This window comes from Anguilla anguilla, chromosome 11, assembly GCF_013347855.1.
Source record: "Anguilla anguilla isolate fAngAng1 chromosome 11, fAngAng1.pri, whole genome shotgun sequence".
Lineage (NCBI taxonomy): Eukaryota > Metazoa > Chordata > Actinopteri > Anguilliformes > Anguillidae > Anguilla > Anguilla anguilla.
The window spans coordinates 36,036,878-36,064,026 of NC_049211.1; the positions used below are offsets into that span (position 1 = coordinate 36,036,878).

Sequence of the window (27,149 nt, forward strand, 5' to 3'; positions counted from 1 at the left end):
GACCCAATATGTCACAATGTGCACATTGTCCGTGGGTGAACTGACTTCTGCTCCCTGGACAAGAATATGCCTAAGTGCCACAGAGGCGCTACAGTGAGAGGAGCGCGCTCGGCATTCCCTTGCGTGCGTCATCGCAGAGAGTGAGCGAGCCAAGTATTATTTACGCAGGCGAACATGCGGTTGCGTGTTCATTGTTCCACTGAACGACATAGCGCTTGCACGCCCTATCACAATGCACTCATACGAAGTAAGAAGCATTACTGACGGGCATAGCAATGTTATGACAATGTGACGATTTCGGGCAAAAACGCATTGCTGAGTGCGCGCTGGTGCAATGTAAGCCAACGGTATCAATTTCCATTTGGTTATTAAAGACTTAATGGGGTAGATAAGTTCAACCGTTGACTGAGCCATTTCTAGCAGGTTGCTTTGTCGTCAGCACTACAGGCTGTCTGTTAACATTTTCACCATTCAGACAGATATCTTTCTTGGCGGACGCGTTTTTATTGTTTGTGGCGAACAGATACACTCCAGTAATCACAAACGATGGTGATAGTATGGGTCACATACACTATTAATTATTTATATATTGTTTGTTTGTTTGTTTATGTGATCCTCCACCATTCAACCCTGAATACCCTTTTCCACATTTGGTATTTTTCAAAACAAAAGAGACTAAAAGTCTGAAATACCATTATTACTATCATAAAATAATTCGATATTAGGATCAGAGGTCAGTATGAATGTTGAAGAAAAAATGTAATGGTTGTATTACCGATAAAAATGTCATTTTATGATTATTCACATGTCTAATGATGTGATAAATTATATTGTCTTCATTTCTGACTTCAAATACTTTTAAATAGAACATGTATTAAATATAACTTTGTAATTACAAAATAGTTCCCGCATTACTTCTGGGGGTCTATTGCCAGTGGGTCAGCATCGGGAAGAATCAGCCTGTTGGCTTTGGAGAGGGCTTGTTAAAGGGAGCCATCTAGTGGCCACAAATAAAACAACGTGATTAACCAAATAATATTGCAGATTCATCAGAGGACAGGTATCCCTTCCAGAATATGTTAGGATTTAAATTTACGGTCGCAATTCATTAGTAATATGATAAACGAGGAAAATAAATATTAAAGAGCTGGGGCGAATTACAAAATATGTTAAATTACAGGATACGCATGCAAATTGTTTGCAAGCCGATATAAAGCTAAAACGCACCTTGATGTTATGTGCAGTTCACTGTCAAAATATAGTCTAGTTGTTAGTCGTGTTTATGACGACCCATGTCATCGATGCGTCAGTCCTATAACACAACTTTTGTTTTATGTGTGCACTAAGTAGCAAGCCATTTAAATGTATCTTCTTCATAATAATAATAATAATAATAATTGTTTACAAACATGTTTATTCAGAAAGATAATACAAGCACAAATCAGCATGACAATGCCATGGGTATATTACAGATATAGACTAAACAATCACACAAAATGGAAAGAATTACAAAACTTCAGTTTAAGCAGCTTTCCTGAAAAATTAACTGTTTGGATACAACGCTTCCAATAAATCATAAAAGTGGAAAACAATGGTTCACCGTTATATATAGAATTTGTCAAATAAAATTAATAGATGAATTAGGAAAAAAAATCTGTCTTCTTTCATTCAAACGGTAAATCCAAATCCACATTTACAATTTTTAATGTATTTTATGCTAAATAATTAACAAACACACATTTTTCCAGAATTTTAAACTATAAAACCCACACCCATCTTTCCAGAGTTTGTACAGTTGAGGCCAAAAGTTTACATACACCTAGGCTAAAGACATTCAAACTCAATTTTTCACAACTCCACACATTTCATGTTACCATATTGCATTTCCTGTGTTAAGTCATTTAGGGTATCTATTTAATTTTCATAAGAGGTCATTTCAAAATAATAGCTAAGAGACGGATTTATTTCAGCTTGTATGTACTATATCAGATTTTCAGTGGGTCAAAAGTTTACATACAAACAAAGTGTATTTGGTGGCATTGCAAGCTTCTCACAATACTTTGCTGGAATTTTTGCCCATTCCTCCTGACAGAACTGGTGTAGTTCAGTCAGGTTTGTGGGCTTCCTTGTTCAGACATGCTTTTTCAGATCAGTCCACAAATTTTCTATGGGATTCAGGTCAGAGCTTTGTGATGGCCACTCCAATACTTTCACTTTGTTGTCTTTAAGCCATTTTGTTACTTTGGAGGTATGCTTAGGATCATTGTCCTGCTGGAGGACCCAGTTGTGGCCAAGTTTTAACTTTCTAGCTGATGTCTTGAGGTTGTTGCTTCAGTATTTCTAGATAATCCTCTTTCATCATGATGCACCAGTCCCTTTTCCAGTAAAACACCCCCACAACATGATGCTGCCACCACCATGCTTCACAGTTGGGATGGTGTTCTTTGGATTAAAAGCCTTGTTTTTTACTTCAAGGATTTGAATACTTTTATCCCCACATATGATGTTAATCTATCAGCTGATTGTGTGTGCCTTTTATGATTGGCACAAGACTTTATAGGTATATAGCATGTCCACTGTGTGCTAATACAACGTGGCATTACAGTGTTGTGAACCTGTAGTAACCGTCAGCAAAATGTTTTTCAAATGCATCGCATGCTGCAGAACAGCAGACGGCCACCCATTGAATGGACCTGTTGGTGGTCGACTGAATGGTGGGACCACTGTGTTCCACTCTTTACAGTAAGCCAGTGGTTTGACAACTTTTGCATGTCTAAAAGGGACCTTTGAGTACCTCTGTGGCGGGCTGCGTCTCGCCACGGAAAAAGAGGACACACAATTCCGTTTTTTGTGTCCCTCGCCGTAAAAGAGTAGAGCCATTTCCCTGTGGAAGCTAGCCACAAATTCTGAATACAGAACAATCTCTCACCTTTTTGGGGTTGGCTTAACAACTGTGTGGTGGCGCTGCACAAAGGAATTCTGTATGGCTCTTGCGGAAGTCTTACAGCATGAACTCACCCCTCTCCCGTCCGCAGAGAGCCTTGCAGAGATGGCAGCCTAGTCTGGTAGAAGGTTTGGTGTACCACAGTGTGTGGGCGCCATCAATGGTTCAATCCCACATACCTATAATCACACCGGGAGAACATCATAATGATTATTTCAATCGGAAGGGTTGGCACTCTATTGTTCTACCAGCTGTCGTTGATGGCAAGGAGCAGTTTTGGAATATTTGTGTTGGACGACCAGGATGATGCCTGTGTCCTACGTCTGTCCAAGCTGTGGGACCTTTTGAATTTGAATTCTTCCCTCCACACAACAGGACCACTGGAGGAGAGGAAATGGGTTACTTCATAATTGGAGATGCTGCTTACCACGGCCTGCAGCACCACTTCCAGAGAGGGAGAGAGTCATCCCGGAAACAAGTACAGTGCGTGCTGGACTGATGCAACACTTCAGCAACATTAACTAGAAAGGCTCTGTGCTATGGTGTTTATCAGGTTCACAGAGAACGTTTGCAGTTCTTAGAGTTTACTGAATTGCCTACCTGTTACTGTAATCCAGATCTGGCATACACGTGTGCACTGACGTTCTGTTGTGTGTGGTTTTTCCTCTGTTGCTATCACTAAGGACCATAGGTCTTCGGACCATAGGTGACAGGATAGGGTTAACAGTGTACGTTTACTGTTTTATCAATTCTTTTAATTATTACTTTTTTTAATCATTTGATAACTTGTTAACTCATACAATTTTGCATTATCTTGTATGATTGTAGTGGATGATAATAAATATAGTTGGAGATTGTATTGTTTAAAAGATATTGTACTGTAAAAGATGCATCGTCCTGACTTCGTTATACAAAGTTTTTTTTTCACATTTTATTTTGAGATGCTCTTATGTCTCATACTTACATATTACAAGGTTTGGCAAAATCAAAATCAAAGGCGAACAAAGCAGCCCCTGGCTAAAATAGAAATAGAACTGTGCATGAATTTTTTTTTTTTACCACATTACATATATATCATCATCATATATACCCTTTTAAATGAATTGGCAATTCAGGTAAGTATTTGATGAGGTAAGTATTAGTTTATGCAATTGCAGGATAGCTAGTTTCCTCATGTGTATGCTAGCAATGCAGGTAAGTAGAATTTCACACAATTACATACTCAAATATACAAGTTGTCAACATTAAACATTTATACATTCACAATAACATTCAGAAAAATACATTGTCCCCGCTAGGAGTTAATTTTTAATAACTGTAGAATGTCTCCTCAGCAGCACGTCTTCTCCTTCAATTGCGCCAGTGAACTAAACAACGGGACGGGAGCATTTGACGTTCAGTGAGGAAAGGCGTATTTCAAAATAAAGTACCTGAACATTTCAACATAAAGGTCGCTTGTAGTCTTACATATGTAAATGTAAATTCACAAATAAAATAAATTTTACACAGGGAGCAAACTGTAAGCAGTATAAACAGTACATTATGCTTCCAATAATATCAACTTAAGTATCCTTTACAGGTATATTTATTAGGACTAGGAAATGACATGTTCTTGAATAATCTCCACCTTGTACTGATTAGATTATATCAGTATCAGAGTTCAGGATAGTAGGACTAACAACATTACCGTACAGCAAATCATATGGAAAGGTTGTCTTTGCTCATATTGTACTTTTTCCTGTAAACAATGAAAATGAGCAAATATTGCAGTAGTGATAAGCTCTTCGTTTATTATGACACATTGTATACATAGCCAAAATATAAGCACATTGCATGTTTCCATTTGAATAAAAAAATAAAAACTTAATATTTATGAAATATTTTGCCTTCCCTCATGCACAGCACAGGCATTCAAGACAAAGCAAGCAGATAAAGCAAGTGAATTATATTAGCTAGCTGTTCCTGTCTGCAATCGCTTTCCACAATGATGCATTTTGCTTGAGATCAGGGTCACACTGGCTAGGAATATCTGAGAACCGTAGGGAGGTCACTTACAGCTGCAGAAAGCTTATATTACAATTGAACTACCAAGTCACTGACCGCATTTCTATTTATTTTGGAAGTCACTTGTCTATCTCCTTTAAACAGCAGTAGCTAGAGTACACACTTGACTGTCGGATTTCAACTAGTCTAGCCTGCTAGCCTGATACTTGCAGTCGAGTGCCACTGAATGTTTATATTGTTCGGCAAAGTTAGCTAGCTACAGTACAACTGTTCTACTGTCTAACTGGCTGAGGCTAGTCAGTAAGACAGGTTGATAGCTAGCTTGTGAAACATAATAGGTTTGTTATTTAGTTAGCTACCTAACTACAGCTTCTCACTGCATTTCAATCTGTTTTCGTAGTCTTTTCATACACTTTTATTTTGACATTTTCGGTTACGGCGAACGCCGGAAGTTGCGTCCTTACGTATGCTTGACTTCCCACAGACACACGTGTGGTATACATTCAGTGGATAAAGCACAGAGCAGAAATGGTAAGTGAATTACGAACACTTATAGTTTAAGCATATCCATTTTTTATCCTAACCGTCTTGAATGCTATAACAACGTAAGGCGATTGCAAAAGTTCGACGTGTAATCCCGTGTAATTATTTTCAATGGATGAGCCAATTCGATGAAAAATTACACTTCAGGCGAGCATGTGAATCTAACAGTAACAGCTATCTGAACTGCTAGATTCGCAATATGCATACTCAAAGTGTGAAACTTTTTACTAGTAGCTGATGTTACTATTTAAACTAAATGAGCACATATTCACTAAAATGAAAGTGTTTTATTTATTTATTGGATACTGAATAGCTAACGTTATTAGCGAGTTATTCAGTGATACAGACAGGCAAAGTCTTAGTCAACGTAAGTAGGCTACACAACCACTTTAAAACGCGGACTTCAATAGTGGCGGTTCTGGGTGCTTGCAACGTATCCAGCTATATTTGTATACAGTTTATGGTTCAACCACTCTTACATGGTAGCTAACACCAATGCCTGTGATGCGTGGCGATAGTTCCCGATTATTGTGTGATATCCCAGGGACGTGAAACTCCGACCTAAACGTAAATAAATACTGGCCTTACATTAACGTACTGTTGCTGTGAACGTAACCATACTCTGCGCAAACGCTGGCCCGATGCAGATGTGGCCTTAACTCAACTGTGATGGCACGTCTTGGTTAATAGCCTACTATAACAGGATACTGGGGTTTTTATTCAATCGGAACCTTAAGGGACATTTCCCTTTAAATGTTGTATTTAGCTAGTTGTTGACACGCCACACAAGGATGTAAATTGACAAATGAATTAACTTTAACTTTGTCATTTGAATTGTTCCTGTTACAGCCATTATTAGTAAAGTTTTGCTGTTTTTGTGTTCCCAATATAAAATAAATCACATATGTGTTTATGTCAGCTGAATTTGACCGTCATTTTACATTAATTATCCTCTTTCCCAAGGATTCAGTCTGTTATCTTTATTTAACCCAAAGAAAATTCCTTTTGCATGTATGTTATCAAGTTGTAAAAATGAGATCGGTTGGATTTGTTCAGCTGTTGACCATCCCAGGCAGCTCATGGCAATCTCACAATGCAACTACATGCCATGGTTGTGTGTTGGCTGGGGTGGAAATATACTGACCAAAAAAACTCAGCAAGCATGTTAGGTTTAAGTTAGGAGGTAGAACATGTATCTGATTTTCACAAAGGTTTTAAATTAAACCTATTAAATAACAGACTTTAAATGAAAGTAACAGAATGTACGTTAACCGATTTAATAACTGTCCATTAACTGACTGGATGTGTCTCTGGTTTGAAGTCGTTTTCTTAATTCCTGTTCATTGTATATCTGGTCAATTATATATAACATAACAATGTTTTTAAATGTTGTGCGCATATGTGTGGTGTGTGCATGGGTATGCGTTTGTTTGTGTGTGTGCGCACTTGCATGTGTATGTGCGCACATGTTTGTGTGTGTGTGTGTGCACTTGGATGTGTATGTGCGTACATGTTTGTGTGTGTGTGTGTGTGTGTAGCTTCGACGGGAGGCCAGGTTGAGGAGGGAGTACCTCTACAGGAAAGCCCTGGAGGACAGACAGCGTGCCGTGGAAGAGAAGAAAGAGAAGCTAAAATCTGCTTTAGATGGTAGGGGTCCTCATGCCAATGTTTCCCACAGTGTACACAATATTCAGGTACAATTTCAGCTTCCATATTCTAATGCTAGTGTAGGTGACAGGAAAGAGGCTGTTGCTGTTGCATTTGGGCTACAATGAGAACCAAAACAGCATATGCCTCGTGTTTAGTAACTGCAGTCCTGCACAGTATTGGAAATCATATTGCCTGTTGTTTTTATTTATCTTGTGTACAGTCTGTTACATATGGGCAAAGTGGCATTGAGGCTTAGCACTCGGTCTTTTGCAGAGAACCGTATGATCCCGACTACAGTGCGGCGAGAGGCTCTCGAGCTCCAGAAACTTCTGGAATACGACGACGAGGGGGGAGAGGGTGAGTCTGTTAGTTCTCTCTGGAGCCCTTCTGATTTTCCCAGCCATGCTCTCACAATAGGAAGTGGGGAAATGCCGTGTGTGATCTTTTGCCTGCCGACTCTTGGCAGGTGTGAGCTCTCACATGGACGACGAGTACAAGTGGGCTGGAGTGGAGGACCCCAAAATCATGGTCACAACGTCGCGAGACCCCAGCTCCCGTCTGAAGATGTTTGCAAAGGTTTGTGTTTCAGTATTGTGGGATCCCCGGGGTTTCGGGGGTTGATGACGTAACCCAAACGGATCAGTGAGCGTGAAAAGGAAAGTAATAAAATAACGCTTACAGAGAAACTTGAATGTTGAGCTTTACAGGGCGTTTACACAGTGAGCAACTCGGTTGATGGACAGAAAGCTGCTGTGATTGGGCAGGACAGGAAGCTGCTGTGATTGTGATTGGGCAGGACTGGAAGCTGCTGTGTTTATGATTGGGCAGGACTGGAATCTGCTGTGCTTGTGATTGGGCAGGACTGGAAGCTGCTGTGCTTGTGATTGGGCAGGACTGGAAGCTGCTGTGTTTATGATTGGGCAGGACTGGAATCTGCTGTGCTTGTGATTGGGCAGGACTGGAAGCTGCTGTGTTTGTGATTGGGCAGGACTGGAATCTGCTGTGCTTGTGATTGGGCAGGACTGGAAGCTGCAGTGTTTATGATTGGGCAGGACTGGAATCTACTGTGCTTGTGATTGGGCAGGACTGGAAGCTGCGGTGTCTGTGATTGGGCAGGACAGGAAGCTGCTGTTTGTGTGATTGGGCAGGACAGCAAGCTGCTGTGTGTGTGATTGGGCAGGACTGGAAGCTGCTGAGTTTGTGATTGGGCAGGACAGGAAGCTGCTGTGTTTGTGATTGGGCAGGACTGGAAGCTGCTGTGTTTGTGATTGGGCAGGACTGGGAGTTGCTGTGTTTGTGATTGGGCAGGACTGGAAGCTGCTGTGTGTGTGATTGGGCAGGACAGGAAGCTGCTGTGTTTGTGATTGGGCAGGACTGGGAGTTGCTGTGTTTGTGATTGGGCAGGACTGGAAGCTGCTGTGTGTGTGATTGGGCAGGACAGGAAGCTGCTGTGACTGTGATTGGGCAGGAGATGAAGCTGCTGTGTTTGTGATTGGGCAGGACAGGAAGCTGCTGTGACTGTGATTGGGCAGGACTGGGAGTTGCTGTGTTTGTGATTGGGCAGGACTGGAAGCTGCTGTGTTTGTGATTGGGCAGGACTGGGAGTTGCTGTGTTTGTGATTGGGCAGGACTGGAAGCTTCTGTGTTTGTGATTGGGCAGGAGATGAAGCTGATCTTCCCTGGGGCTCAGCGTATGAACAGAGGGAACCACGAGATGAACGCCCTGGTGCAAGCCTGCAAGGCCAATGCTGTCACTGACCTGGTCATTTTCCACGAGACCAGAGGCCAGCCAGGTAGGCCCAACACCACCGCTTCTGTCCACAAACCACATTCCACACAGCTTACCGTGCCTTCGGACAGTATTCGGACCCCTTCACTTTTTCCACATTTTGTTATGTTGCAGCCTTATTCTAAAATTTATTAAATTCATTTTTATTCTCATCAGTCTACACATGATACCCCATAATGACAAAGCGAAAACAGGTTTCTGGAAATTTTTGCCAATTTATTAAAAATAAGAAAGCGTTGACGTTCTCCTTGTTCCTTTTTTAGACGCCATGGTTGTGAGCCACTTGCCGTTTGGCCCCACGGCCTACTTCACCCTGTACAACGTGGTGATGAGACACGACGTCCCGGACATCGGCACCATGTCCGAGGCTTTCCCTCACCTCGTATTCCACAACTTCAGCTCACGGCTGGGAAAGAGGGTGAGAGCGCACGCACGGCACCTCGTCCTCACTTGCCTCGCCCTGTGGAACCGTGTGAATGATTACTTCCGGGAAACTGAAAGGAAAACCTCGATCTCCATTTATGTATGGGGCGGCAGTGTAGCACAATGGAACTGGGATTGTAAACGGAAGATCATATGTTCAATTCCCGGGTAGGACACTGCCTTTGCACCCTTGAGCAAGGTACTTAACCTGCATTGCTTCAGTATATATCCAGCGGTATAAATGGATGCAATGTAAATGCTATGTAAAAAAAAAGGTTGTGTAAGTCGCTCTGGATAAGAGCGTCTGCTAAATGCCTGTAATGCAATGCAGTGAAAGTTCTACACTCTAAGGCTAGAATATTCAAACATGAAAACATGAAGTATGTCTTGTTCAGGTGTCCAGCATCCTCAAATATCTCTTTCCGGTGCCAAAAGAAGACAGCAAGCGGATAATCACCTTTGCCAATCAGGAGGACTACATTTCTTTCAGGTGAGATTTCGTCTCGAAGATGGGCAGGGTTTCTGCTGTCCTGACTGCAGTGGGAAGATGGGCTGGGTTTCTGCTGTCCTGACTGCAGTGGGAAGATGGGCAGGGTTTCTGCTGTCCTGACTGCAGTGGGAAGATGGGCAGGGTTTCTGCTCTTCTGACTGCAGTGGGAAGATGGGCAGGGTTTCTGCTGTCCTGACTGCAGTGGGGAAGATGGGCAGGGTTTCTGCTGTTCTGACTGCAGTGGGAAGATGGGCTGGGTTTCTGCTGTTCTGACTGCAGTGGGAAGATGGGCAGGGTTTCTGCTGTTGTGACTGCATTGGAAAGATGGGCAGGGTTTCTGCTGTTGTGACTGCAGTGGGAAGATGGGCAGGGTTTCTGCTGTTGTGACTGCATTGGAAAGATGGGCAGGGTTTCTGCTGTTCTGACTGCACTGGGAAGATGGGCAGGGTTTCTGCTGTTCTGACAAACCATTTAAAATGCATTTTAAATAGTAAATCAATGTTCAATGATGACGCCCCATGCGATGATTAAAAGCAACTTCAACGTTGTTTCACCCTCTTGGCTCACTTCCCACTCCCACCCCGCTGCTCTGTTCCTCTGTAATTAATAAGAATGCTTGGTGGTGCTATGTGGATATTCTCTGCGAATCTGTGGTTTTTTTTGAGCAGTTCTGGGTTGGCATATGTCGACTTGCATGCAGTGTTTTGCAGTCGTGCTCGTCTGTCACTGCTGCTCCTTCTCGGGTGGATGCGTTGATGTTCTCCACCATTTTAAGACACGAGCATCCGCTAAATTCGCGTTGTGCTGCGTTTCCTTTTCAGACATCACACGTATCAGAAGAAGGATCATAAGAATATTGAGCTGTCGGAGGTGGGGCCAAGGTTTGAAATGAAATGTAAGCAAAACACCATGTTGTCCCCGTTAAAACCTTTATCTGGACATTTAATACAGGGGACGGCCTGCTCATTAAAACCTTTATCTGGACATTTAATACCCATATACCCTCATGCACACGCACACACACACACCCATCCTCAAACGCATGCATGCACACACACACACAGCCACCCTCATGCACATGCACACACACACACCCATCCTCAAACGCATGCATGCACACACACACACACAACCACCCTCATGCACACACACACACACACACACACACACACACACGCACATACACCCATCCTCAAACGCATGCATGCACACACACACACACAGCCACCCTCATGCACACACACACACACACACGCACATACACCTCAAACGCATGCATGCACACACACACACAGCCACCGTCATGCACACACACACATACCTCAAACGCACGTGCACACACACAGCCACCCTTATGCGCACACACACACACACACACACAGCCACCCTTATGCACACACACACACACACACACAGCCACCCTTATGCACACACACACACACACACACGCTGTGTTTCAGCATCTCTGTGTCTCTTCCAGTGCACATGATCAAGCTGGGTGCTCTGGATGCCGAGGCCACAGCGGACGTGGAGTGGCGCCACAGCTCCTTCATGCGCACAGCCAAGAAGCGCAAGTTCCTGAGTGTGGACTAGCTCTGCCTACTGAGCCATCCCTGCCAATCAGATTTGAGCAAACAAGGTCTCAGACTCTGGGTCCATGCTTGCAGTCACTCCCATCTCTGAACTGCGGCTCCAAGATGACGGTCAACTTCACAACGAAGGGTCGATTCTAAACTAAACGCAAAGCATACAGTGTTTTGGTACATATGTGTAAACTGAGTGTGAAATAATTATTTCATTGAAAAAATACATTTTCTTAAAAAAATCTTTGAAAAATGCTTGGTTTTCTTTCTTGTAAAATGGAACATCAAAAAAAAATTTAACTTTCAGTTATATTGAATTGGTTTGCCAGGTTAATAATCTCTCAGTATTTACTGTGGAAAGAGGTATTTAAACTGGGTTTGGGATAAGGGGTGGGCAATATGGCAAATCATGGTATTTTTGTTTTTTAGACTTCATAAGGGCACTCAGGGTTGTGTCTGAGCTGATAGGGTAATGCTGCCGTGGTTTTATTTGGGAAGGAAGTTCAGAATGGGTCTTCCCTCTTGCCTTTCCTTTTCAGTTACGGTAAGTGAAACTGGTTCTGCTAACAAATTCAGGCCTTACAGCTTATTAAAGCTGGAGACATTTCTACAGAAGCAGGTGGGAATCAAAGTAGGTTTCATTACCATCTTAAAGCAGGTTATGTCTCTGTGTGAAATACAGATAGCTTTGATTAAAATCAGCAAATACGGTCTGCCACAGTGACCAGGGGATGTGTGGAAGCTGACAGTCTTGTCAATATTAAAATATCTTGGTTTTGGAACCAGCAACTAATACTAGTACATCTCTTTTCAATTCTGCACTGTTTGAATGTTGCCACTTATTGATGAGAATTTGTTGCTAAATTCATCTGCCACCAACATGAACCCCTACTTGGGCTATTTTGACTGGCTAGTAACTATGGGCCCAGATAATACTAAACAAATCCAATGTGTTTTTTTGCTGACTCTGACTGTACTGTTGGATACTAGAAAACAGCAGGGCTAAGTTCGCAGGATGGATAAAGTAAATGGATGTCACTGTTTAAAGGCAGTTAAACTCATTCTGAAAAGTGCTCTAAGTGCAGGAATCACTATGCCCCTGTTCAGAGGCACAGAAGTCATCTTTCCACAGTTAACACTGACGGTCACAGACCACTGTCCCATTGTCACCCATGTGAAAGGCTGCGAAGCTAAACTGATTTGAGCAGTTACTGAGTTTACAGCACACAATAATATCACCTTTATTAATCTGCTGGAAATTAGAATGGAGTTTACAGCACACAGTAATATCACCTTTATTAATCTGCTGGAAATTAGAATGGAGTTTACAGCACACAGTAATATCACCTTTATTAATCTGCTGGAAATTAGAATGGAGTTTACAGCACACAGTAATATCACCTTTGTTAATCTGCTGGAAATTAGAATGGAGTTTACAGCACACAATATCAGTTTATTAATCTGCTGGAAATTAGAATGGAGTTTACAGCACACAGTAATATCACCTTTATTAATCTGCTGGAAATTAGAATGGAGTTTACAGCACACAGTAATATCACCTTTGTTAATCTGCTGGAAATTAGAATGGAGTTTACAGCACACAGTAATATCACCTTTGTTAATCTGCTGGAAATTAGAATGGAGTTTACAGCACACAGTAATATCACCTTTATTAATCTGCTGGAAATTAGAATGGAGTTTACAGCACACAATAATATCACCTTTATTAATCTGCTGGAAATTAGAATGGAGTTCATGGCACACAGTAATATCACCTTTGTTAATCTGCTGGAAATTAGAATGGAGTTCATGGCACACAGTAATATCACCTTTATTAATCTGCTGGAAATTAGAATGGGGAGGGGGGGGGGTGGTTGAAATATAATTCAATATTTATTTTAGCATCATTACGTCTGATTTTGTTTTTGTAAAGGGATGGTTCTTGTGAGTGCGTCGCGCGAGGTTGCCTCCGGGCGCGGCTCTGCTCAGTCTCAGGCGGACACTGTGATGTAACGGGGCTCCATGTTGCCGAAGTAGGACCTCTCCCACTCGCTCATGAGGTCAAAGTGCAGGGGGCGGTCGCAGAAGCTGCAGGCGGCCAGCGCAGGCTGGCGCAGGGGCAGTCCCACCTCCTGCCAGGCCTCCAGCAGTTTGTCTGTCAGAAACGGGCAACTCGCACTGAAATCACCATCACTACCACCAGCCCACTCAGCCCTGTTTACAAAATGTCTGTTAAAGAGCGTCGCTTGATGAACATTTGATCTGGTGGAGCGTGAAGTGTTTGGGGAGTGTGACTGATTGCTCCCCAGCCTAATTACGCTTCAGCTCTGAAACCATTCAGTGTGACAAATATGGCAGATAGAGGAAATCTGGAAGGGGGCAATACATTTTCACAGCGCTGTATTTTAAAGTGTTATTTTGGTGTTTCATTACTCACCCACAAAATACTCCATCATCTGCGGCTCGTGGTGGGGGGAGGGGGCGAGGCGCAGGAGCTCCCCCCCCCTGGGCACGGTGGGGTAGTTAATGGCTTGGACGTAAATGTTGTCTCTCTCCAGCAGCAGATCACACACCTTTGTGTTCTTCTCTGCGTTGCCCACCTGGTGCAAACACATGAAATCACACCTCAAGTTAAATGCACACACACACACGTAAACCTACAAATGCACACATACACACGTAAACCTGCAAATGCACACACACACATCTAAATCTGCAAATGCACACACACACACCTAAACCTGCAAATGCACACACACACACACCTAAACCTGCAAATGCACACACACACACCTAAACCTGCAAATGCACATACACACACGTAAACCTGCAAATGCACACACACACACACCTAAACCTGCAAATGCACATACACACACGTAAACCTGCAAATGCACACACACACACCTAAACCTGCAAATGCACACACACACACCTAAACCTGCAAATCCACATACACACATGTAAACCAGCAAATGCACACACACACACTTAAACCTGCAAATGCACACACACACACCTAAACCTGCAAATGCACCCACACACACCTAAACCTGCAAATGCACACATACACACATGTTTGTGTTTAAGTTTATATGGGGGGAAACTTTAGGTTTGATGACGCAGAGTATCCTATGAACGCCAGGAAAACAATCACACAGCAGCTTCAAAAGTAGAAAGGAAGGGTACTTTACCAGTTTAAAATTACCATCAACCATAGTCAAATATTTTAACTAAAGATGTGGCGGCTGGAACCGGTAACACTTGTATGGGGATGATGTGGCTGGGACAGGTGACTCACCTGTATGGGGATGATGTGGCTGGGACAGGTGACTCACCCGTATGGGGATGGTGTGGCTGAGACAGGTGACTCACCTGTATGGGGATGATGTGGCTGGGACAGGTGACTCACCTGTATGGGGATGATGTGGCTGGGACAGGTGACTCACCTGTATGGGGATGATGTGGCTGAGACAGGTGACTCACCTGTATGGGGATGATGTGGCTGGGACAGGTGACTCACCTGTATGGGGATGATGTGGCTGGGACAGGTGACTCACCTGTATGGGGATGATGTGGCTGGGACAGGTGACTCACCTGTATGGGGATGATGTGGCTGGGACAGGTGACTCACCTGTATGGGGATGATGTGGCTGAGACAGGTGACTCACCTGTATGGGGATGATGTGGCTGGGACAGTTGATGACGGGCAGGCCGGCGTCCAGCAGCAGTTGGCGCATGTGTTTGACATTCCTCTGGTGAGCCCTCCGTAGCAACTGCCCCTCGGGGCTCTTGAGGACCCTCACGGACTCCAGGGCCCCCGCCAGCACCATGGGGGGCAGGGAGGTGGTGAAGATGAATCCAGCGGCGTAGGAGCGCACTGTGTCCACTAGGGAGGCGCTGCTGGCAATGTAGCCTCCGACACAGCCAAATGCCTTGCCTGCAATGAAAAAAGGGACCTGCGTTTTAATAATTAATTTACAGAATGCATCAGCATTCTTGCATATCCCGAAAATAATGTGACATGTAATGTAATATGCAATGTAACGTTTTGTGGCGGTACATCATAGGAAAACCATCATTTCAAGTAGTGCATTTAATAATCATATCTGCTGTGATGGCGCTCACTGTTTACACGCTGTAATAACCTATACCTTACACCTGTTTCATTAAAGCTGCACTGGGCAACTTTCTCAATGCAGTGAAAACATTTTGAAAATCCTAGCACCGGTTGGCCCAGCCCACAGAGAAAGAGAAATGTTGATGTGCGTTCATGATTGGTGGAGGATCAGGGGTGGTTTCTAGCTACAACTCCTCGGCAACCAAGATTACAGGATTACGGACTCACGGAACTATGTCCTGACGGTTCATGATAGCCACCTTTAGCAAAAAATATTTTAACACATGTAAATTGTTGAACAAGGGTACCCTTCACCCCAGACTAACAGTTACCTAAAACACTTAACTCCGATTTAGTGCTCTGCTGGACGTTTTACAAATATTTGAATGAGCAAGGTTGGATTAGACCTGGTTTAGAGCTGATCTGGGGCTGGTTTTAACCCCCCTCCACTTACCAAGTGTTCCAGAAACAATGTCGATCTTGCTCATGACACCATCTCTTTCCCCGACTCCAGCCCCATGAGCCCCGTACAGCCCCACTGCATGCACCTCATCCACAAAGGTCAAAGCCCCGTAATGGTGGGCGACGTCACAGAGTTGCTCCAATGGGCAGATGGCACCTGCGAAAGACAGCCAATCAGATCACACATCACTGAAGGCCACAGCAACATCCAGACTGTGATAGTGTATCATACGCTCATAAACTTACTGCCATTGAATTTGATATAAAACACAACCAAAGGTCCACTAAAGCTCCATCTAGAATATCTGAAGGCAATATTTTGTCCATTTGGGACAGGCCTATGCTTATTTTTCCAAAATGTATGTAATTTCTGAAAGCAAAAATCAATGGCTGTAAGCAGAAGCAACGGAGAATCAGACAGGGACTGTCTTATCTAGAAGCTGACAAATTTGCATATTAAAGTTGCCTTATGTTGTTGGATACAGGGCTAAGCACTATGATATTATTGTCTTACCGCCTTGATAATGAGACCAAACATGAACATGTTAGGAGGTAATCCACCCAGATACTGCATATCTCTTTAAAAAACTTCAAGTTTACTTTACCGCTTCTGACAACAAGAGGTGATTTTTGTGGACAATTAATCGTTAAAGCAGGCCAGTTGTAATCTTCACCGTCAGGCAAAGCCTTGTCCATGTAACAAAACTAAATAGCGCCACCACTTGAAACTGGAACCTCTCCAAAAATCATTTAGCAGGCCTCAACAACCAGTATCTATATAGACATCAAGATTTTCAATCAAATGTTCATTAAATGTCACAGATTGCATTCAAATGTAAAAAGGAATATGATCTTTTTAAAGGCATTCTTTAGCCAGCTGGGTCTCTGTGTACATAGTTTGTATGTCCTGTGTCTCTCCCAGAAAGTGATGAAGTCGTAAAGCTTTCAAAGGAGATGAAACTCTCCAAGACCACGTTTGTTTACATTTGAACAACCTCAAGCATGGCCCTAATTGCCAAAGACATTCCTTCCCATACCTGTGGGGGGAAAGCAGACAGAGATAGAACAGACCAAGTTTGCCAGGTAAAATTATATTGTCCGTTTCTCAAACGCGGTAATCTAAAAACTAGGTGTCTGACAGGATGCAGAGGGATTAAATTTGTATCGACCGTAGCTTGTCTAACTACGGGCAAGACAGCCAAATAGCTAATTTTCCCAAAAAGGCAGACCGTTCCTTTAAGGCCTACAGATAAATGAGAAGCAGGGAACGCGTCTGACGCACCGTCCATGGAGTGCACGGTCTCAAAAGCCACGATCTTCGGCGTTGTGGGGTCGGAGCGACGCAGGAGCTCCTCCAGGTGGCCGGGGTCGTTGTGCCGAAAGATGCGGCGCGCGGCCCCGCTGTTCCGGATGCCCTGGATCATGGACGCGTGGTTGCCGGCGTCGGAGAAGATCTCACAGTCTGCGAACGAGGCGAAGAGGGTCAGGGCGCACCTCGTAACACGCGACACGCAGAGCTGAGAGGATCAGCAATCGAGACAGACGGGCGAGAGAGGCACTCCCTGTCCATGGGGCAACATAGCTCAGGAGGTAAGAGCGGTTGTCTGGCAGTCGAAGGGTTGCCGGTTCGATCCCCTGCCCTGGGCATGTCGAAGTGTCCCTGAGCAAGACACCTAACCCCTAATTGCTCCCAACGAGCTGATTGGTACCTTGCATGGCAGCCTTTCACCGTTGGTGTGTGAGTGTGTGTGGGAATGGGTGAATGAGAGGCATCAATTGTAAAGCGCTTTGGATAAAAGCGCTGTATAAATGTAGTCCATTTACCATTTTACCATAAGTGTTTGGGACACAACTTTTGTTGTTTTGGTCCTGCACATCCAGCGTGTTAGATTTGTAATGACACAACATATATGAGGTTAAAGTGCAGACATCCAGTTTTAATTCTAGGGTATTTACAACCACGTCCGGTGATCCGTGTCATATTTAATGCTCGGTTGCATGTCCTTTGCATGGACATCACCAGACAGCACCTGGCAGAGCACAAAAGAAGATCCTCTGCCAGGCCTGTGGGTCACAGTTTTCAGGCAGTCATCAATACCAGACTCCTGTTGCGTTCTCACTCGTTCCGGTGTTCAACGCATTCTACTCATTTATACGCAGAGGCCGCAGGGCATGCAGCCCGACGCGTGGCGTGGTGTTTCGGTCCTCGTCCATGAACGGAGACCACCAAACTCATTTTCAGTATTTTTTTTTACCTCAGAGCTCAGTCCCGTGAAAGGAGGTGGAGCTCTAGCCTAATCATAGCTCCATAAAAAGAGAGTCATGGCAAGACTTAGCTGAGAAAAAGAGCACTGTCAATTAAAATTAACATTTGAAGTCCCTCCCTTTTTTGATTACACTATTATTTCAAAATATCTTCAGGATTCTGTGATCTCCCCCACTGTATTGTGGTTCTCGTACCTGGTAGCATCTTGGCCAGGGTAAAGAGGGTGGAGTCGTTGGCCACGAAGCAGGAAGAGAACACCAGAGCCCCATCTTTCTGGTGCAGGTCCGCCAGCTCATTCTCCAGGGCCACGTGGTAGTTGCTGGTGCCGGATATGTTCCTGGTGCCTCCTGCCCCAGAGCCATACTTATCCAGAGCTGTCCTGTGGATAAACTGACCACTTAATGCTCATGAAGGAAGAGAACCATTACATTACATGTAGTGTAGCCACGATACCAGAATTCTGACTTGGATGCCGATATCAGGTTTAGTATCACACATCACTCGATACCAAAACAATACCACGGCCAAAAGGAAAATGTAGTTGCTTAAGTAACATTGTCCACAGATAAAGTATAAAAGAACAACAGAATAAAACTTTTAATGAATAACTATTAATAAATACAAATATGGGCTTAATTAACATTATAACTGTTTCAAAACATTTTTCTTTTTTTTTGTTGAAAAAAGAGGTTTGTGGCATGTCAGCTTACCGAATTGACTCCATGACACGCGGGTGGCGGCTCATGCCCAGGTAGTCATTACTGCACCAGACGGACACCTTGGCGCCACGGTGACTGGCGCTGGAGTAGTCCTCGGCAAACGGAAAAATGTCCGCGCGGCGGTTCACCGTCTTGAAGACACGGTAGGTGTGGTCACGTTTCTTCTCAAAGATTTTCTCGTCGAAGAAGGCATCATAGTTGAAACTCTGATGTTCTGCGTGGTATAAACAATGCATTCATGTGCGTTTGGTGGTATAGTATAATGGTTAGGCAACTGTGCTTATAACCTGAAGGCTGTAGGTTTGAAGACTTTGCTGTTAACTTATATTGCTTTAAACGGTTTGGCCCCTGACTATCTTAGCGAGTTACTTATTCCTTACTTTCACTTTCCTCCAAGATTACATTGTTCACAAGATGATGGTTATGTGAAAATTCCATGTATATCTAAAATTACAATGAGTGGTAGAGCCTTCTCTTATAGAGCTCCTGTTTTATGGAACAATTTGTCTTTACATGTAGGCTTAAACTGTATCTCTTTAGCCAATCCTAGAGTTAACCATGCCTATAGTCCGATATCCTGTTAAATTGTCCAGTATAACCATGGAGTTTATGAAGTTAATTGTGGATGTCTGGGCTGGGTAGGGAGCTTAGCATCATGCGTCAAGTTAGTTGTTACAGAGCTGACACACTAGATAGCCTAGTGTCAAGTGTCAAGTTGGGCTTTACGGAGCTGACACACAAGGTAGCTTAGCGTAATAGTGGCATTACATACATTTACTCTGTGTGTTGACAATCGTTATAGTGCCTAACCGTATCTTTTCTGTTTCTTTTTCTCTGTTTCTTTTTCCCTGTGGCTCCTGCCCCTACCTCACCCTGAGTCCACGGGATCGCTCCAGCCCTGTCCCTCGCTCCATGGTCATCATGGACCGCTTCAGCCCTGTTCCTCCCCTGCCCATGCCTTGATGCAGCCTGGAGCTACAGATAAATCACCTGGCTCCTCTAAACTGCACTATAGTGAACTATACCATTTGGTAGTCTATTATTCATGTTATACTGCCTCAGATGTAACCTGCTTAACCTGTTTTAATTGTTGCAATAGTTTCCTGATAGCATTTCTGAAACATTCCATTCTACCGCTACTTTACACCAGGTCGAGACAGCGGAGGGATGGGCTCCTCCTCCATAGCCGGGTTCCTCCCGAGACTTCTTCCCATTGGGGAGTTTTTTCCTACCAACGTTTGAGGGTTTCTCCTCCACTGGGAGTTTTTTTTTTACCCCATGTGTTTGCTATTTGAGCGTTTAGTCCATTTTGCTGTTTCTTGCCTTGCTACTCTGTAAAGCATCTTTGTGACAGTTCTCAGTAAAAAAGTGTTATGCAAATAAGAATGAATTGAAATTGAATTGAATTGAAACTTGCTGCATTTTTCTCTCTTCTAGACTGGTGTTGGGAACAGTTGTTGGGGTAACATATTTTAGAGTTAAAGTAAGTGACTAGCCACAGTATGAAGCACAAAATCACACTCTCAGTCGCCACAGCTGCAACGTTCTGACGTCCCGTTTCTGTTTTTAAACACCCCCGTAATGTTCTGGTGCTCTTGAATGTGTCCAGAATGTACTCACGCATGTTGTCTTTCAGGAGATGAGATGGGACGGGGGCGGGTGAAGCGATGTGGGGGATCTTCTCTGCGAGGGTGCTTCGCAGACCCTTCAAAAAAGAGCTTACTGTGCCGGCTGCACAGGCGTAACAACCAATTAGTCACATGCCTATAGGGCAGCTTCGGCCAAAATACAGATCTGTCACAACATTTCGCTGTGAATTATTAGTCATTTTATAAATTCAAATAAACCCATGTTGTTATTTGAATAGCTGGCCAGCCAGCCAGCCAATGGGTGGCAAGTGGACTCCTGATGACCCCTGGAGTCCATTTGCCACCCATGCACAATGTGAGGTCATTGTTTTAATACACATAGTGCCTGTTTGGTATTTGTAGCTAAGGTGTGCTGTACCTATATGGTATTTGTAGCTGATGTGTGCTGTATCTGTATAGCATTTATAGCTGAGGTGTGTGACACCTGTATAGTATTTGTAGCTGAGTTGGGCTGTACCTGTATAGTATATGTAGCTGAGGTGAGTGGCACCTATATGGCATTTGTATCTGAGGTGTGCTGTATCTGTATGGTATTTGTAGCTGCGGTGTACTGTACCTATATTACATTTGTAGCTGAGGTGTGTTGTACCTGCATGGTATTTCTAGCTGAGATGTGCTGTACTTGTATGGCATTATTTGTAGGTGAGGTGTGTTGTATCTGTATGGTATTTGTAGCTGATGTGTGCTGTATCTGTATGGTTTTGTAGCTGAGGTATGCTGTGTCTGTTTGGATTTGTAGTTAAGGTGTGCTGTATCTGTATAGTATTTGTAGCTGAGGTGTGCTGTATCTGTATGTCATTTGTAGTGGAGGTGTGGGCCCTACCTGCCCCCCTTGGGTAGACATCTTCCTGCACCTCAGGGCTGGCTTTCACCACACTAATCTGGGAAGAGAATAAGGGACAGCTGCTGGCCTGGGGGGCCACATTCAGAGCCAGAACATCTGCGGATCAGGGAAAAAAACACCATGAACACAGAAAACTAAAATTAAAATCCATGCCTTAGCAAAACCCACAGTTAAAATAATTTTATATATTCACAAGTTAGAATTTGAATTATGTTACTATTTAACTTTTGCTTTCATAATTTTACAATCTACAGTTAAAAACCAGTTAGAGAATACTCATATTTTATTTAATATGTGATATTTTAATTTGTTTTAATTATTTTGGGATAAATTTCCATATTTTTGCACGGTTTTTGCCTAGAGATTTAGCATATACCACCAGTATCGGAGTGACCATTTGTGTATGGTATTTGGTTACGAAGACTAACTGTTCAAACCCGAGTGAATGGAGGTTCATTTCATTTTCATTTCATTCTCACTCCAAATTATGAGAATAAATCTATGCTAAGTACAGTCCTGTGGACTCTGGTGTCTATGGAGACCTAGTGGACAAATAGCAGAATGCATCTTATGAATCTCCACTGAGAACAACTGAAGCCTAATGATGAAGGCACAGTCGTGACAAACGTGACTGCCCCTTTAACATTATTTAAACATTCACTACCTAAGTTAATTAAGAGATCTTCTTTCCAGACCAGGGGAAAGGTATCTTTCTGATATCTCATCAATGTTCTACCACAGTCACCTACATTTATGTGACTCAGACATCTAGTTCTGTACACCCCACTGCCCCAAACCTTGGCACACTCAATCTCCTCATAGTGCATTGCAATGCATTAAACGTCTTCTTAATTCATATGCGCATTATGTAAAATGTATAGCATTATGTTTTAAATTTCTTTGCAGCAAAGGTGAGCAAGTCAGACTTAGAGGGCGAAACTCTTTATGGCGAGGTGATCAGTGGATTTGTAGATTAATTAATTTTATATTTTACCATCCAAACCTGCAATTCAAATCCAAATCGTATTACATTGACCACATATTTTAGCCAGCACTTTGCAGTACAGCCTATCAAATGGTCACCCCTAACAAATAGCCAGGTTATGCTTAACTTATCGCAGCTGTGCTCTTTACTGGGAGGAAACGTGCAACCAAAGCCCTTTTTAACCTGAAGTTTAAAGCCTGACAGTAAAATAAAAATGACTTTAAATTATATTGTTTTCATAGTAACAAATGTGTTAGGATGCATAATATTACTGCATGCCTGATGACTAAAAATGATATGAAAGAGTGACTCCACACAGGAAAAATTTACTAAAGGTGGGAGGGAACAGAATTTGATAGGCATGTTGTGACGGGTTCCAGGTGATGCATGAACAGGCGTATGTGTAGTCTTTTCAGGGAGATGGCTGTTATTCCTGAATAATAATAATAATAATAATAATAATAATAATAATAATAATAATAATAATAATAATAATTATAAGAGACCCTTTGAGTAAGCTGCACCGTGGAAGGCACAATATCAATAATAAAAACTGAGATGGAACCAAAAAGGTGGTTAGTATTCAGACATGGTATTAGCTGTTTTGAGACCACTTTCTGTTCGGTTCTGCAGTCTGAATTCTGATGTTATGCCTTGTTAATAAAAAGGCGATAATATAATAGTAAAATGGAGAGACTGGTACATTATGGGAGAAGATAATATGACATTAAAATGAAGGGGCTGGTACATTTTGGGAGACGATAATATGACAGTAGAATGAAGGGGCTGGCACATTTTGGGAGGCTCTATGCCGTTCATCTCACCGCTGTTATCTTCAGCTCTCTGGGTGGTGACGGACGAAACCTGGCGAGCGATTACAGGACATCGGTCAGCCAGGGAGAGGAGAGGCAGGCCAGCTCTTCTCCAGGCCGGGTGGGAAGCAGACTTCAGGAAGGGGCAGTGGTGCAGAAGGGCAGACATGGTTCTCACTGGAGAGAGAAGCAAAAATAGACTTTGTTCATGGAAAAGGAACGATCAGAAATCATTCATGCAATGGGAGACTCAGCATTACAGGAGTAAGAGAGAGAGATAGAGAGAGAGAGAGAGAGAGAGAGAGAGAAAAGGACCACACCCAGCTGTTGTGGATGCCAGCTGCCTGCAAACTGGCACTACAGTGCCCTGTCAACGGCAGGACCATTCACCAAGCACCTCGCCCTCTGTAACACCCGATCCTCACCTCACGTGCCCTGACACTTTCCAAACCGCCAAAAACCTTCTATATTTCTAAATCAGAGCTCAGGGGCATCTTTAAACGGTATGAGTGTACCTCTTCTCTGTGATTTTGATTGGTTATTTTTGTCTACGGGGTTATGGAAACTGTCTTTAATCTATGCTCATCAAACCTTTCCTACACAGGCAACAGAATCGCCCTTTGAGTAGCAGTCTAACCTTTTTTGTTTAAACACGAGAATCCTCATAATTTGTGCTTTACGGCCCATTTAAAATGTTCACTTTTGCTTCGGTCGTATTTTTCGGGGCTGTAGCAAAACGATAGCTATACGGATATTAACACAAAGTGTAGTCATGTTGATTTATGTCAATTTGCAGACTATTGATCACTGTAAGGCAAAGCTTTTTTTCTTGAATAACGCGTTCATGTTCTCGTTTTCTCAAAGGGGTTAGCATTTTTCTTGAAACTTTACAACTTATAATTGAAAAATAATGATGACAGAAAATATGAAGCAGACCGACTAAGTATTATGAAGGCCAAAAAACAAGTTATTACCTTTGTAAAATAATGTGACGTGACTACAGAATGTCGTAGCAGCTGAAAAGTAAATGTATTTCCGTCAAAACAGGACCGATGGATGAACACGGAATTGACATTTTACTGTACTTGCAAGGGAACTTTGAAATAATTGAAGTGTAAGTATTGCTTTATGACGGCGAATCTATTTCCTAGTAATAAATGAATACCGATAGGTTACAGCACGCCCGGGCGTGTCTCAGCTCGGTGCGTTCCTGATAAGCGAACACTGGTAATCGGGCAAGAACAGGCTCCCGCTATCCAGACCTTTGCGGTGCTGAACGAAGATTCTACGAAATAATGAGCTAACCACGTCACTGCTGCTAGAATGCTCTGGGATACGGCAGAATCGCTGACGCAACACCCAAATTCACTCAGAAATGGAACATGTCCTCCAACAGCGAGACGACGAAGAGCAGATAGTAGAAGGATGATAAGGATATTGTAAGTTCCGTACAAAAGAAACTAGATGGCCCATCTCGTCCATTGGGTTCAATGGTTCTCCAAGCATAAATCATTGCTAGTCTGTTTGCTTTTTTATTGTGTCGTATATTTACATATAGCCTACTTTAAATTTGACTGCACTATTTGGCCGTGGTTTGGAGATAAGATTTACGGATCGATTGTTCTCCTGCGGTTTGAAGTTTATCCTACTTTCACGTTCCTGTGAAGAAGGACATATGCCTGCTGTAGCTGGAGGATCAGGGCACGACAGGGTAGCCTATGCAAAAATAAACAAACCTAAATTGTCAACATAGCATGTTTTATAGTGTAACGTATAAACAATTTAAAGGCAAATTTCCAGTAATTAAAACATTCCTTCGTTGGCAACAAGTTTAAAAAAAAAAGGCTACATAACAGTTTACAAATTTACTATAATTTGTCCAGCAACATTTAGTTCACGACAGAAATGCAGACAATAATTCAGTCATATTATCATTAAATGTTTAGTGTATATGAATAATAACAAAAATAAAAATTAACTATTTTCTCTGGCATATTAAGATTTCAATATAGTACAAAAAGTGAAAATGATGGGGGAAAACGATAATTACAAACGAGCTCACCTGTTGACCTGCACTGAGGACGAACTTGAACAAGAAATTTGCAGTCGCCTCTTACAAACAAGAGACTTGGTGTGTTGCGAAGCTCAAGTAATTTGCTCAAGCAAACTTGTCCCTTTTACAAAAAAAGACCCGAGAGAGAGAGAGAGAGAGGAGGAGGAGGGGGCGGGGGGTTCGGATGAAACCCGTGTCACTTAAGGTTACTGATCAAAAGTGATGTAATAGGTTATAGCGGGGTCATATTATACAGCCGTTCTTGAACCGTAATATTGTTTTGAACTCTACTAAACATTGTGGTCTAGCTAGCCTATATAACGGACAGTAAGCATAGCACACTACAAAATATATTAAACAGTTCTTTGTAATTTGTGCTGAATGTAACCCGTCTTTCTGAGAAATTAAGGTCTACTGCAAATGGAAATGTTACGAAAATATCAAAATCTAAATCGATGAGGCTGCAATACGGCCACATGAATTGGCATAAACGAATGTAGTTGCCAACCACGTACTACTGAAAAGTTAATACGTAGCCTACAGCTATGTTAATGTGTTAATGTGTATTTTGTACATCATTAATTTATGTTAACAGCTACAATAGTCAGTGGCAATTAATATTTGTAATAAAAAAACAGAAAATGTGCTGTAATGTAGCCTATAGGCCATGAAGGTTAGTTACTCTGACTGATGTAACGGTTAACAGGCCTAATTATAAGTTTATCTTATTTTTTGCAGTCAACTGAAATATTTGAGTCCTAACACAATAACTAATCTAATGTAAATGTTGCAATTACCAAAATTATTTGCCCTTGGCATTAGAATAGCACATAAAACTGATAAATTAGATGAATTACGTTTGGTAAAAATATCCACACATTAATTTTAATGTTTGTGACTTTTGACAGAATATAATTATTCTGTTTTCAAAATACATCAAGGCTTCGGGGGTATACTACGAAGAAAGTTTAACATACCCAGAGTTTATTTGCATAACTGGCTCCATAAAACCTATCAGGTGTTACACCGAAATCTGTGACCGCGGATATAACTAAATCACTAAATGTCACACTGTGCATGCAGGCACAAATACACATTTTTAGAAACAGTTTATAGTTAATTTCATAGATCGGTCACAGATTTCGGTGTAACACCTGTATCACGAAGGTGGTTATCGACTTGCTAAGTGAACACGGGTTAATCAAGTTATCTGCGCGTTCCCATAAAAGTGGCCGTGTCTGCAAAAATGAGCCTAGGCTATAACACAAAAACATGGACCGTATTTCAGCAGTGTATTTCTCACCTGAGGAAAAAACTCTTCTGATATGGACGGACATAATGGACGGACATGAAGACCGTAAAGCAATCATAATTTCATGAAGTAACGGCGTCGCCGCCAACAAAGCCAGGGACAAGGCTTTGCAAAAAGATGCTAAGAGTAAGTCGTTAGGCTACCTTACCATACCACCACTAACGAATAACTCTACACTCACGAATTCTCCTATAGTTTATTTCTAATGTGATAGCTCCTCATTCTAGAGATCCTAAACCTTACACTTTACGCTGGATATTTAAAAAATTTCCCGAAGTAATCACATCAAAGTTTTTTTAAATTATTTTTTTTATATAAATTAAAGAATTATGGGACTTAAGCCATTGTTCCATAATTAAGAAAAATAGATATGGACGCGTAGGGCACAAGAAGCTTGCATATGTAGTGTACTGCACTCCCTCCGTCGACAATCTATATATTTCGTATTATGTATCCACGAAGAAAGCCCGCGGAATAATTAGGTCTGTAAATAATCACCGC

At 42.5% G+C, this 27,149-nt stretch overlaps 2 protein-coding genes across 7 annotated transcripts; one reads left to right on the plus strand and one right to left on the minus strand.

Annotated features, from left to right (window-relative positions):
* The first annotated feature begins 5,393 nt into the window (after positions 1 to 5,393).
* imp4 (IMP U3 small nucleolar ribonucleoprotein 4) lies at positions 5,394 to 12,735 on the plus strand. Its single transcript, XM_035381902.1, has 9 exons — positions 5,394 to 5,479; positions 7,030 to 7,138; positions 7,415 to 7,498; positions 7,608 to 7,717; positions 8,802 to 8,934; positions 9,194 to 9,348; positions 9,749 to 9,843; positions 10,665 to 10,738; positions 11,324 to 12,735. Exons 1-9 carry the CDS (start codon positions 5,477 to 5,479, stop codon positions 11,434 to 11,436), a joined length of 876 nt encoding a protein of 291 aa, XP_035237793.1. The 5' UTR covers positions 5,394 to 5,476; the 3' UTR covers positions 11,437 to 12,735.
* On the minus strand, positions 12,652 to 25,490 carry alas2 (aminolevulinate, delta-, synthase 2). Of its 6 annotated transcripts, XM_035381897.1 has the most exons (13): positions 25,346 to 25,490; positions 23,296 to 23,460; positions 21,466 to 21,582; positions 20,614 to 20,724; positions 18,985 to 19,207; positions 18,469 to 18,653; positions 17,291 to 17,470; positions 16,001 to 16,165; positions 15,098 to 15,366; positions 13,864 to 14,026; positions 13,256 to 13,581; positions 12,932 to 13,147; positions 12,654 to 12,827 (listed from the first exon to the last, which is right to left on the minus strand). In XM_035381897.1, the coding sequence occupies exons 2-11, from the start codon at positions 23,450 to 23,452 to the stop codon at positions 13,418 to 13,420; spliced, it is 1,734 nt and encodes a 577-aa protein (XP_035237788.1). In that variant the 5' UTR covers positions 23,453 to 23,460; positions 25,346 to 25,490; the 3' UTR covers positions 12,654 to 12,827; positions 12,932 to 13,147; positions 13,256 to 13,417. The 6 variants fall into 6 exon arrangements, with proteins under 6 accessions (XP_035237789.1, XP_035237788.1, XP_035237786.1 ...); XM_035381898.1 differs by lacking the exon at positions 12,932 to 13,147 and having other exon boundaries at positions 12,652 to 12,827; positions 13,148 to 13,581; XM_035381895.1 differs by having other exon boundaries at positions 12,751 to 13,147.
* Positions 25,491 to 27,149: the final 1,659 nt, after the last annotated feature.

What these genes read in the sequence shown, in the direction of transcription:
- imp4 (XM_035381902.1), top strand. An exon ending in GTCTGAAGATGTTTGCAAAG is followed by an intron (nt 7,718 to 8,801) that starts GTTTGTGTTTCA and finishes GTGATTGGGCAG; the next exon opens with GAGATGAAGCTGATCTTCCC. An exon ending in GCCAAGGTTTGAAATGAAAT is followed by an intron (nt 10,739 to 11,323) that starts GTAAGCAAAACA and finishes TGTCTCTTCCAG; the next exon opens with TGCACATGATCAAGCTGGGT.
- alas2 (XM_035381898.1), bottom strand. Translation starts at nt 23,452, where the DNA reads ATGTCTGCCCTTCTGCACCACTGCCCCTTCCTGAAGTCTGCTTCCCAC. An exon ending in CCTGGCCAAGATGCTACCAG is followed by an intron (nt 17,471 to 18,468) that starts GTACGAGAACCA and finishes CCTCGTTCGCAG; the next exon opens with ACTGTGAGATCTTCTCCGAC. An exon ending in GCCACATCATCCCCATACAG is followed by an intron (nt 14,027 to 15,097) that starts GTGAGTCACCTG and finishes TGTTTGCACCAG; the next exon opens with GTGGGCAACGCAGAGAAGAA.